This window comes from Schistocerca serialis, chromosome 4 (genome assembly GCF_023864345.2).
Source record: "Schistocerca serialis cubense isolate TAMUIC-IGC-003099 chromosome 4, iqSchSeri2.2, whole genome shotgun sequence".
NCBI lineage: Eukaryota > Metazoa > Arthropoda > Insecta > Orthoptera > Acrididae > Schistocerca > Schistocerca serialis.
In genome coordinates this window covers 457,973,303-457,985,383 of record NC_064641.1, presented here as the reverse complement: position 1 = coordinate 457,985,383, position 12,081 = coordinate 457,973,303, and the positions used below count along the sequence as shown (strand labels likewise).

The 12,081-nt window shown below is 42.9% G+C and overlaps 1 protein-coding gene across 1 annotated transcript in view; it reads left to right on the top strand.

Annotated features, from left to right (window-relative positions):
* LOC126474535 (protein yellow-like) overlaps positions 1–9,813 on the top strand; it is a 116,460-nt gene extending 106,647 nt beyond the window's left edge. The window contains exons 6-7 of the mRNA XM_050102007.1: positions 941–1,129; positions 8,560–9,813. Of these exons, the coding sequence (XP_049957964.1) occupies positions 941–1,129; positions 8,560–8,940 (570 nt within the window). The 3' untranslated portion in view covers positions 8,941–9,813. The remainder of the gene's footprint in view (positions 1–940; positions 1,130–8,559) is intronic.
* The last annotated feature ends 2,268 nt before the right edge of the window (positions 9,814–12,081 follow it).

The following is a 12,081-nucleotide window of genomic DNA, read 5'->3' as shown; positions in this document are numbered from 1 at the left end:
TGCAGATACGACTTGAAAATCGCATAACAGACGGGACTGGCCAATAATAAAAAATAAGCAACGATTACACTTGAAGGTGTAAAATATTATCATTTCATATGTACAGATCAATTCATCTTGAAACACACACGTGGGATAATACGGTGAGGACACTACTTGTGAATCATCAACACCATCCCTGTCACGAACGACACCCGCAAGCAATGGAGACAAACGATTGTGAAGCCCCAGTTTTTGTTACAAAGCTTGCACTGAGGCTGACATTCCTCAGTAAGTATTTATGTTGTTGCAATGATGGGTAAGTAGTTTATGTCATTAAAGAAAATGGTTAATTTCCGACCGTTAGCTCCTTATCTCAAAACATTCGACTCTTTCTTCATTCATTGTGATCCCACTTCACGTCACATCTGGAATTAGATCTTCTGGTCCTGCTGAAAAAGCTGTAAATCTTTCTTTCCAGTCAGTGCTTTCCAAAGTGCTCCGTGAAACATGTGTCAGACAGTTCTAGAAAGAAGTCACAGAGTACTGACTATAAAATATTTTTTTTATTTACTGCCAGTTTAGATCTTCTGATCATCTTCACGTATCATTAAGTTTACAACAGCGTACATGGCAACGTTCTGAATGTGATGTCACACAAAATAAAGCCATGCTCCGATCACAGTCAATCAATCTTTCGAATACTTCACCACAAGGCTTCACTTCTCTATGTGGAGGCAGACTACCAAAAGGCACATTTCAGCTCTTGGAGATTTTCAAATGTGACTTTTTCCAAATACTATTTATAAGGTATCAATTACACAAAACGTGTAAACAAACTAGCCTAGACGGATACTTTGGGAATTTCCATTCACAAATATTGCTCAGAGAATTCTTCCCACCTCGAGTTTGCTCCTGTCAGTGCTCGTATGCGGCCATAACCGGCGCTTTGTTTGCTCAGAACCTCGGCGAGCGGGGACCCAACGGTCACGTGACGGCGCAGTACATGGGCGACGACGGAATCCTCTTCTTCAACCTGATCGACCAGAACGCCATCGGCTGCTGGGACGGCCGCAAGCACTATAGGCCGCACAACATGGCTGTCGTCGACAAGGATGACGAAGCGCTCGTCTTCCCCAGCGACGTCAAGGTACGTATCTGCACCTCCCGCTCTTGTACCCTAACGCCATCCGCATCGCTCATACTCTACAGTTTCAGCAGGGGGAGGACAAGAAATCTTATTCACAGTTACACCCCACCATGTGATATTAGCAATGACAGGGAAGAAGAAAAGAGGAAGTATTGCAAACGACTTCACAGTGAATGTTTTTGTTCATCGTAAATTGTTGTGGTAGGAACGTGGCATCCCGACAGGTAGACGCATTGAGTATCAGGGAACATTATATTTTCTTTGCCGCAGAGGGCTCAAAAGTATTAGGATCAAAGTGAAAATTTTGGGAATTCCTGTTTTCCTCCACCGCAACAAATACGTTTATAATGTATTATATCCTTTTTGCCTTCTTAAATGCCGGCCGCGGTGGTCTCGCGGATCTAGGCGCTCAGTCCGGAACCGCGCGACTGCTACGGTCGCAGGTTCGAATCCTGCCTCGGGCATGGATGTGTGTGATGTCCTTAGGTTAGTTAGGTTTAAGTAGTTCTAAGTTCTAGGGGACTGATGACCACAGATGTTAAGTCCCATAGTGCTCAGAGCCATTTTGAACCTTCTTAAATGTTTATAACATCTTTTAACTTGGATACCTTCATAAATTTACTATCTATGTCTACGAAACACGTTTGCTGAGACTGTTTGAGCAACTCGGTTGTTCACTGTGAGATATGTAGTACATTCTTAATAATTTCTTAAGTAAATTTCCTTCATCAAGGAAGTTTCAAGCGTTGTGCAAGTTTTAAAAAAACGTTAAAAATGCTTATGTAAACATTTTGTGTAGATGCCATTATTTTAAGATCAGTTTTGTTCCCTTTAAGTCTTTGGAGGTTTCAGTCAGAAAAAAATTATATTTCGCCTAGAAAACTAGCTGTTACAAAGATAAACATTATATACAGAGAGAACTAACTGAAAGGCTGAAAATTTCACAAAAATCAATAGTATGTATAAGTCAGTCCGTAAATTATGAACGTGAATTTCACACTACTCGATAGGAAACATGTAGATGAAAAATTAAATTGAAAGCAAACTCATCCCAAGTGCCGAACACTACAGCGGTGCCACCGAGCAAGATTTAAAAATAGGTTGGAAGAGTATGAAATAGATACTTTCTCTTCAGCTTTTTGCGGAAAGCTCATCTCTCACGTCGGCCAATAAAAAAAGTTATATTAACACATAAAGTGGCTAATGAGAAACTCGATTGGGCTAACGACGTAAAATATCAGCATGGCAATAAGTGGGCTTAATATAAAGAAGCCCATTTTATAGTGTGATTAAAATATGGTTTTTTTCCAACAAAAAGCCACATTTTCTTCTGGATACATAACTAAAAAGAAAGTGATTTCTAGTATCCATTCAGGCAACCACCTAAATGCTTTACCAAGGTACTTTTTATTACTACAGGTTTTTCGTATGAGTAAGTGTTCTCCATGTATGAAGAAAGCAGGCAGTGTGTGAGGTGTTCTAAAGATAAAGTGTTTTCTACGTAATGTGTGGCTCAAACCGTGAACCAACCAATCTCTGTTATAGTGTGAGCAATCGTATGTGCACATGGTACAGACACTCTCTACATAGTTGAAGGTTGAATGAACCACCAACAATGCAGACACATACTGTCCTGCATATTTCTAAAGGAAATCCGACCACAGTTTTCTATACTGGGCCTCAATCTCGCTGCTAAAAATTAGTTCTCTTATGTTTTCTACATTTAGCATCCCTCGCCGGAGTTCTGCAAGGCCGTGGTTATCAGCGCTCACATTCAAGAGTTTCCCAGTGACCGTTTCCATGGCTTGGAGCGTCTGCTCAAGCTATTCAGTCCTAAAAACCCACTACTAAAATATCGAAATCGTGACCTAATCCAGATTTTTTTCTATATTTTTCAAACTATGAAAGCTAGGCAACACCAAATCTTATTTATAAGCGTTTCTGAACTACCTAGCTGACGGTGTGCGCAAGGCAGACCTCAGTTCAGAGTTACCAGCCGTAAGCTGCACTCGACCACTGTTGGTCGTCATACTGAACTCTGTCCTTTCACAGTACAGCATACACTGTACGTTTCTTATGACCTTTGCATCCTTGATCCTAATTACATATATAGATGCGTGATCAACTGCCAATTAAGATACAATAGATCCGAAACATAAAATTACTTAAATGCACATAAGAATTTTGGAAGTTACAAATATTTTTAATTGTCATGCCTAGTACACACATTTCGCTGCCACTAATTGGCAGACTACTATACCCACAGAGCAGATCATTATCCATACTGAACAGCCTAGGCCTGCTCTTGCAAACGAGAGTAGTCCTTTGTTCAGATCTTTATTGGTTCGGGTTTATTCATTTCGGCAGCAGTGAAATTATGACTTGTGTTCACAAGTTCACCATTAGGCAACTGTCCAACCATCGCTGTTGTCTGAGAAGTCCTTTTCGCAGAAATCTTTCCCCTTAGTTGCTGGTTTATGATCTCTGGCTAACTTCGTGCATGCTCCTATCCACCAACTGACTGTGCCTCAATAAGCAAATTTTCTGTTTGTAGACTGACAGCTAGTACATCTGTCACCTCTGCAGAGCACAGTGCTCCAGATCCTAGCCTGTTGTCCATTATCACGAGCAGAATAGCCTGTATTTACTGTCACAATCCAGGGGTTAGACAAAAATATGGGAAAACCTAAAATTCAAATTTTTTAAGTTCAACGGTCGCTGCGCACAACAGTATCATATTCCAATCTATTTTCAACACATTTCCATGCCTAATACAGCGTAGGAAAATCTAAGGTATTTAAAAAGACTTCCATTCGTCTCTGAATGTTAAATACAGGCACTGTACGGCTTTCAAGGGAACATTGAACAATTCCGTCTTACAATAGAGTGGCAAGTTCGGGTAGCGATGATGGAGGCGAATAGCAGTCACGGACCCTTCTCTCCAAAGCAGGCCACAAGGGCTCAATGAGACTTACCTTTGGTGGTCAGGGGAGATACGACAATTCATCCTCCTGCTCACAAAACCAGTATTTGACGATACGAGCTGTGCGTCCACGGGCCCTGTCGTCTTGAAACATAATATCACCATTGGGGACCATCCATTGGATGGACCTGATCGGCCAAAATGTACATATAACTTGTGTTTCGGTCTTGGGATGAAAATCCCGCCAGAAATAGGAAACAGTGCAACGTGACTCATCCGGCCAAATGACTTTCTTCCATTGCTTCATAGTGTAGGTTTTATGTCTTCAACACAACGTTTTCCTCGTGCGGAAATTTTCGTCCTGATGATCGATTTTGGACTTCCAGCTCGCCATGCAGTTCTTTGCTTATTAAGCTCCCTTCGTGTTGCTTTGGTGCTGACAGGGTTCCTGAGTGCGAATTTAATTTCTGCAGTGACTTTTTCAGCTGTCGTCCTCCTATTCTTCGTCACAACCCTCTTTATTGACCGTCTGTCACAACCCGTCAACGCCATTTCTCCCGCATTGTGACTTTGCGAATGGTATCTTTTCCGCTTTCCCTATATTTGGTATAAATCTTCTACGCGGTGCCTCTTGAAATACTAAATACTTCGACTACCTCGATTACGGGAGTACCTATCATACGAGCACCAACAATTTGCCCATGTTCGAGTTCACTTAGTTCCGATATGATGCAGTCACAACTACACAGTGCACTATTCTGACAGCGACTGACTCTTGCAACATATTGAGGACATTGCACACGTACTTTTTGTGGTCAGGTACAATAGCGCAACTACTAGCATCTGTACTTACGTCGAAGCGTGCATTTCTCGCAATGTTTCCATATTTTTGTCCAACCTCAGTATATACATAACACGTCCCGTCCACAGAGCCCAAGGTGTACTGTGAGACAGATCACCGCCTATTTGAATAGGAGGAACCCATACCATCAGGAGTAAATTGAGACAAATCCACCACATAGACTTCCATAGGCGACGACCAATGCGTGTCACACTTCCTTTCCATGGCTTTTGGATAATCGCCGTAGAATAGGAAAATGCTTCATAAAGACGGTGTTGGAAAAAAAATGTTCAAATGTGTGTGAAATCTTATGGGACTTAACTGTTAAGGTCATCAGTACCTAAACTTACACACTACGTAACCTAAATTATCCTAAGGAAAAACACACACACCCATGCCCGAGGGAGGACTCGAACCTCCGCCGGGACAAGTCGCACAGTCCATGAATGCAGCATCTCTAGACCACTCGGCTAATTCCGCGCGGCACGGTGTTGACCTCCCACCACAAACTGAGGGTTTTATCAAGGCTAGAGCCAGTGTGATGTCTGCTGTGGGTAACTGGATTTTTTTTCGGTTCGCTTAGGTTTTTCATCTCTAAATCTCTATCTTACCACGACGTAGCCCAGCTGACTGGAGGCGGCTACTCGGGTAGCAGGGGCTGTGTGGCGTGGACTGGGCGGTTCTTTAGGTTAGAGGGTCTCGGGAAAACACAAGAAGGGTTTCAGTCAAAAAGAGTGCAGGCTGAACACAAGAATTACGTAGATACAAGAACCACTGGTATAACAGGTGTAAATTGTCGTAGCTGTGTTGAGAAAGTACCAGAGCTCCAAGCGCTAATAGAAAGCACTGATGCTCAAATCGTTATAGGCACTGAAAGCTGGCTAAAGCCGGATATAAGCTCAGCCGAAATTTTTGCGAAGAACCTAACGGTGTTCCGAAAGGACAGGCTAAACACGGTTGACCGTGAGGTATTTGTTGCTGTTAGAAGTAGTTTAACTTGTCACGAAATTGAAGTAGATACTTCCTGTGAGTTAGAGTGAGCAGAGATCATTGTTGGCAACCGGAATAAAACAATAACCGGATCCTTTTGCCGACCTTCCAATTCAGATGATACAGTTGCTGAGAGGTTCAAAGAAAACTTGAGTTTGATTTCAAACACGTACCCGACTCGTACGATAATATTTGGTGGTGACTTTAATTTACCCTCGATATGTTGGCGAAAATACATGTTTAATTCCGGAGGTACACATAAAATATCATCTGAAATTGTGCTAAGTGCATTCTCTGAAAATTATTCCGAGTAGTTAGTTCATGAGCCCACGCGAATAGTAAACGATTGTGAAAACACACTTGACCCCTTAGCAACAATTAAACCTGAGTTGATAACGAGCATCAAAACCGATTCAGGGATTAGTGAACACAGGGTTGTCGTAGCAAAATTGAATAATGTAATTCCCAAATTCTCCAAAAATAAGCGAAAAATATACCTATTCAAAAGATCAGATAAAAATTCACTTGACGCCTTCCTGAGAGACAATCTCCACTCATTCCAAATTAATAATATAAGTGTAGATCAGATATGGCTTAATTTCAAAGAAATAGTATCGGTAGCAATGGCGAGATCTATACAGAATAAATTAACAAACGACAGAGCTGATCCTCCTTGATACACAAAACGGGTTGGAACACTGTTGCAGAAACAACGAAACAAACATGCCAAATTTAAACAAACACAAAGTCCTTATGATTGGCGATCTTTTACAGAAGCTCGGAATTTAGCGTGGACTTCAATGCGAGATGCTTATAACAGTTTCCACAACGAAACTTCGTCTCGAAAACCGGCAGAAAATCCAAAGAGATTCTGGTCGTATGTGAAGTATGTTAGCGGTAAGCAACAATCAGCGCTTCCTCTGCGCAATAGCAATGGAGATACTATCGAAGACAGTGCTGCCAAGGCAGGGTTACTAAACAACGCCTTCCGAAATGCCTTCACAAAAGAAGACGAAGTAAATATTGCAGAATTCAAATCAAGGACAGCTGCCAACATGAGTAATGTAGAGGTAAATATCCTCGGAGTTGTGAAGCAACTTAAATCACTTAATAAAAGTATGTCTTCTGGTCCAGACTGTACACCAACTAGGTTCCTTTCGGAGTGTGCTGATGCCTTAGTTCCATACTTAACAATCATATACAACCGTGTGCTGATGCCTTAGCTCCATACTTAACAATCATATACAACCGTTTGCTCGACGAAAGATCCGTACCCAAAGACTGGAAAGTTGCACAGGTCATACCAATGTTCAAGAAAGGTAATAGGAGTAATCCACTTAATTACAGGCCCATATCATTAACGTCGATATGCAGCAGGATTTTGGAACATATATTGTTTTCGAACATTATGAATTACCTCGAAGGAAACGGTCTATTGACACACAGTCAACATGGGTTTAGAAAACATCGTTCCTGTAAAACACAACTAGCTCTTTATTAACACGAAGTGTTGAGTGCTATTGACAAGAGATTTCATGTCGATTCTGTAATTCTGGATTTCGGGAAGGCTTTTGACACTGTACCACACAAACGGCTCGTAGTGAATTTGCGTGCTTATGGAGTATCGTTTCAGTTATGTGACTGCATTAGTAATTTCCTGTCAGATAGATCACAGTTCGTAGTAATTGAGTCACCGAGTAAAACAGAAGTGATCTCTGGCGTTCCCACAAGGTAGTGTTGTAGGCCCTTTGCTGTTCCTTATGCATATTAACAATTTTGGAGACAATCTGAGCAGCCGTCTTCGGTTTTTTGCAGATGACGCTGTCGTTTATCGGCTAATAAAGTCACCAGAAGACCAAAACAAACTGCAAAACGATTTAAAAAATCTGTCTGAATGGTGCGAAAAGTGGCAGTCGACCCTAAATAACGAAAAGTGTGAGGTCATCCACATGAGTGCTCAAAGGAACTCGTTTAACTTCGGTTACACGATAAATCAGTCTAAGCTAAAAGCCGTAAATTCAACTAAATATCTAGGTATTACAATTATGCACAACTTAAATTGGAAGGAACACATAGATAATGTTGTGGGGAAGGCTAACCAAAGACTGCGTTTTATTGGCAGGACACTTAGAAAATGTAACAGACCTACTAAGGAGACTGTCTACACTACGCTTGTCCGTCCTCTTTTAGAATACTGCTGCGCGGTGTGGGATGCTTACCAGATAGGACTGACGGAGTATATCAAAAAAGTTCAAAGAAAGGCAGCACGTTTTGTATTATCGCCAAATATGGGAGAGTGTGTCACAGAAATGATACAGGATTTGGGCTGGACATCATTAAAAGAAAACGCTTTTCGTTGCGACGGAATCTTCTCACGAAATTCCGGTCACCAAATTTGTCCTCCGAATGTGAAAATATTCTGTTGTCACCGACCTACATAGGGAGGAACGATCGCCAAGATAAAATAAGGGAAATTAGAGCTCGTACGGAAAGATAGAGGTGTTCATTCTTTCCGCGGGCCATACGAGATTGGAACAATAGACAATTGTGAAGGTGGTTCGATGAACCCTCTGTCAGGCACTTAAATGTGATTTGCAGAGTATCCATGTAGATGTAGATGTGGATGTGGATGACACCTTCCAGTGTCCACTTAAAGTATGCCCTGTACAATGACAGGTGGATCGCGCTGGCAACCTGTGGGTGATGTCTGACCGCATGCCGGTGTTCCTGCTGGCGGAACTGGACTACTCCGACGTGAACTTCCGCATATTCTCCGGCCCGGTCAGCACGGCGATCGCTGGCACCCCGTGCGACCCCTCCGTCGGCGAGTTCTCCGGCCCCCCGCTGGTCTCCAGGTTCCAGGAGGACGGCGCCGCCCGCTACACGCAGGACCTGTACCAGCGACAGCCCTTCGGCACGTTCGACCAGCCGCTGCCCTCATACGGCAAATGGACGCTGCCGCTCTCTAGCTCCAGGTCACCGTACGTGGCGCCATCGCCGCGCCTACAGCACCCACGTTTTGGAGCGCCCACGGCGGTGGGTCACTTCACCCTCTAGGGATGATCTGAGAACGATCGGCAGGCGTACGTGATAAGGGAGCTGGCGTATGTCTGGAACAGTGCTCTTTTGTACCAGCGCGTTGGAGTGTTGAGTAAATAACAACTGCGTCATTGGCGTGTGTCAAGATACCAACTTATGCTATAGTCGGAAAATCCCGTCATGTACATGACATTCAGTGAGGATCTATTAACAGCCTCAGTTATTGTGTCAAACAGGGTAAGGTCAAATTAAGTATGCGCCAAACTGAAGTTTCATGCTCACCAAAGATCGAAAAACTTAACCTCTTCCGTCATCTTTCAATCATATCTCTTTACAATAATAAAAACATTCATGTTTTTTTTTTTTATTTCTAGCTTACGTTTTAATTTCGTTCAAAGAAAGTTTCCTGTGAAATAAAATGTTTCCCTTTGTGTAACTGAAATACACTCTCAATTTTCTCTGTTACTTCGTAAATATGTAACAAATGTCCTCTTAGAAAGTTAATTCCATGCAGGCGATCAGTCTGTTTTTCTTTCTTATTACTGAAATATATGCTAGGACCACTACGCAAAGGACCACTGTTACTTCGATGTCATAATAAGTATTATAGTATTATACTTTCAGGTTCCTTAAGTACTTCACGGTTAACGGGTATCTTCTCCATAGTTAGTATTGGTTAGTATTGCGAAAATTACTCAATCGTAATAAATCTCTACTTCACCTTCATCACACAACGGTTGTTAAAAACTTTCGAAATGTGCTAGAATTTTGAAGAGCATTGTAGACATTATGCCATATTAGCACGGTACTCTTCTGTCAAACAGAGAGCAGTTTACAAAATAATACAATGCGCACATTTCTGAAAGGACTTCCATTTTCTGTTACTACAGAAGTCTCTCACAGTTGTTTTTTGTATATTTATAAAAAGATGATACATAAAGACTATGTATTTTGTTTTCTTCTAATAAAGATTTAATACAGAATATCGAAATGCATGATATTATCTAATACTCCACTACCCCTCTCACTCTTATCTTTGCTCTTTTTATTTTATTTACTTGAGAATTTATTAGCCATGTGTGGTATAGAGGACACTACCATCTGACGAATGCTTCATATTGCTGCAGTTCTTCATACTGAGTTTTAATCACCAACTCAAAAATAAATTATGTAATTATTTTTATTTGTTTTTCGATAAATATTTGCAGTCGCGCTACACACACATATTTTTATTTATTTTTTGACGTGATAACTGAAATTGTATGACTACTTCTCGTACATACTGTGCTTCATCAGTCGGCTACACAACTTCAACTGGTTCCTTGACAGCTTACTACGGTAATGGTAACGTGGTACGGAGATTTCATTGTGAATCAAATATTAAGATAATACTTTTTCCAGCTGATAATTAAAGTTATGGCCTGCTGATGTGGCCGAGCAGTTCTAGGCGCTTCAGTCTGGATCCGCGCGACCGCTACGGTCGCAGGTTCGAATCCTGCCTTGGGCATGGACGTGTGTGATGTCCTTAGGTTAGTTAGGTTTAAGTAGTTCTAAGTTCTAGGGGACTGATGACCTCAGATGTTGAGTCCCATAGTGCTCAGAGCCATTTGAACAATTTTGAATTAGTGTTTTGTGACTATCCTCATAATCTGATACCATCGCACCGTCTTTAATGACCTCAATGTCGACGGCACGTTGAACCCATTCTTCCTTCCTTCTTTCCGTGATACCATCGCATTTTTTAAAATAAAGGTACCTTGGAAAGGGCCAGAATCACAGTAAACTAGCTGAATACGTGGTTTTGCTCAAGTGTGTTTTTATTCCACTGGCCCATCTCATCCTTCCCATTCTCTTTGTCCATCTCTTCCGCCCTCCTCTCTACCCATCACCATTCCCCCTCTCTCTGTCCATCTCCTTTACTCACCTCCCTCTCTATCTGCCTCCTCCTGTCCCTCTCTTTGTACATATGGTCCTACCTCTCTCTCTTTCTGTCCATCTGCTCCTGCCCCAGTGTCCATCTCCTCCTTCCCCTTCTGCTTATATTCCCTTCCCTCTCCGGTCCATCTCTTCCTGCCCATCCTCATTACCTTTAAGTCCCCCTCCCCTCTCCCTGTCTATCTCCTCCTGCCCCCTTCTCTATCTCTCTTTTCGTCTTTCCTTCCATCTTCAAACCATCTCCGTCCATCTCCTCCTGCCCCCTTCTCTATCTATCTCTTCGTCTTTCCTTCCTTCTTCTACCCATCTCCTCATCTTTCTTTCGTCTATCCATTTCTTCCTTCCCCCTCTCTCTGCCCGTCTCTCCCTCTTTCCTTTCGCTGTCCGTTTCCACCAGCCTTTCACTGTGTCTACTTCCTCCCCCCTCATATCAGTGTCCGCTTCCTCCCTCCCCCCTTCTGCCTTCGTGTTACTGATCACCCCTCCCCCCTCCCCCCCAATTAAGGGTTGCTGGTCCTTATCTCCATAGTATTTATTTCCAGATAACGTGTGCGCTAAGTTTGGTTGTGAAGTGTTGGCAGAAGCGCCAACACCGTGTTGCTAGAGGAGGCCATTATGCACGCTTTTAAGCTCACGCATATTGGCGTGAGGTCTGGAACAAGGTAAAGTAATTATCCTATAAAGAAAAGAATGTAGTTCTTGGAATACTTACTTTAATCCACAACTGGAGAACATCGCTCTTGTTTAGACATTATTACAATCTCAATATAAACTGGTAATGGCGCCTTGCTAGGTCGTAGCAAATGACGTAGCTGAAGGCTAAGCTAACTATCGTCTTGGCAAATGAGAGCGTATGTGTCAGTGTAGCATCGCTAGCAAAGTCTGCTGTACAACTGGGGCGAGTGCTAGGACGTCTCTCTAGACCTGCCGTGTGGTGGCGCTCGGTCTGCAATCACTGACAGTGGCGACACGCGGGTCCGACGTATACTAACGGACCGCGGCCGATTTAAAGGCTACCACCTAGCAAGTGTGGTGTCTGGCGGTGACACCACATTCCTTCCCCGCAAATCGGCGAACGGTTGTGTTATAAGGCTTCCGCCCGCCGTGGGGAGGACCCCATGTTGACGTATGCGACGAGGTGGGGAGCCTAACAACAGGCGAGGCTGTGCCACCCGCACCCTGCCATTCGGTCCGAGGGGAGCTAGGAAACGCCTGAAAACCTAG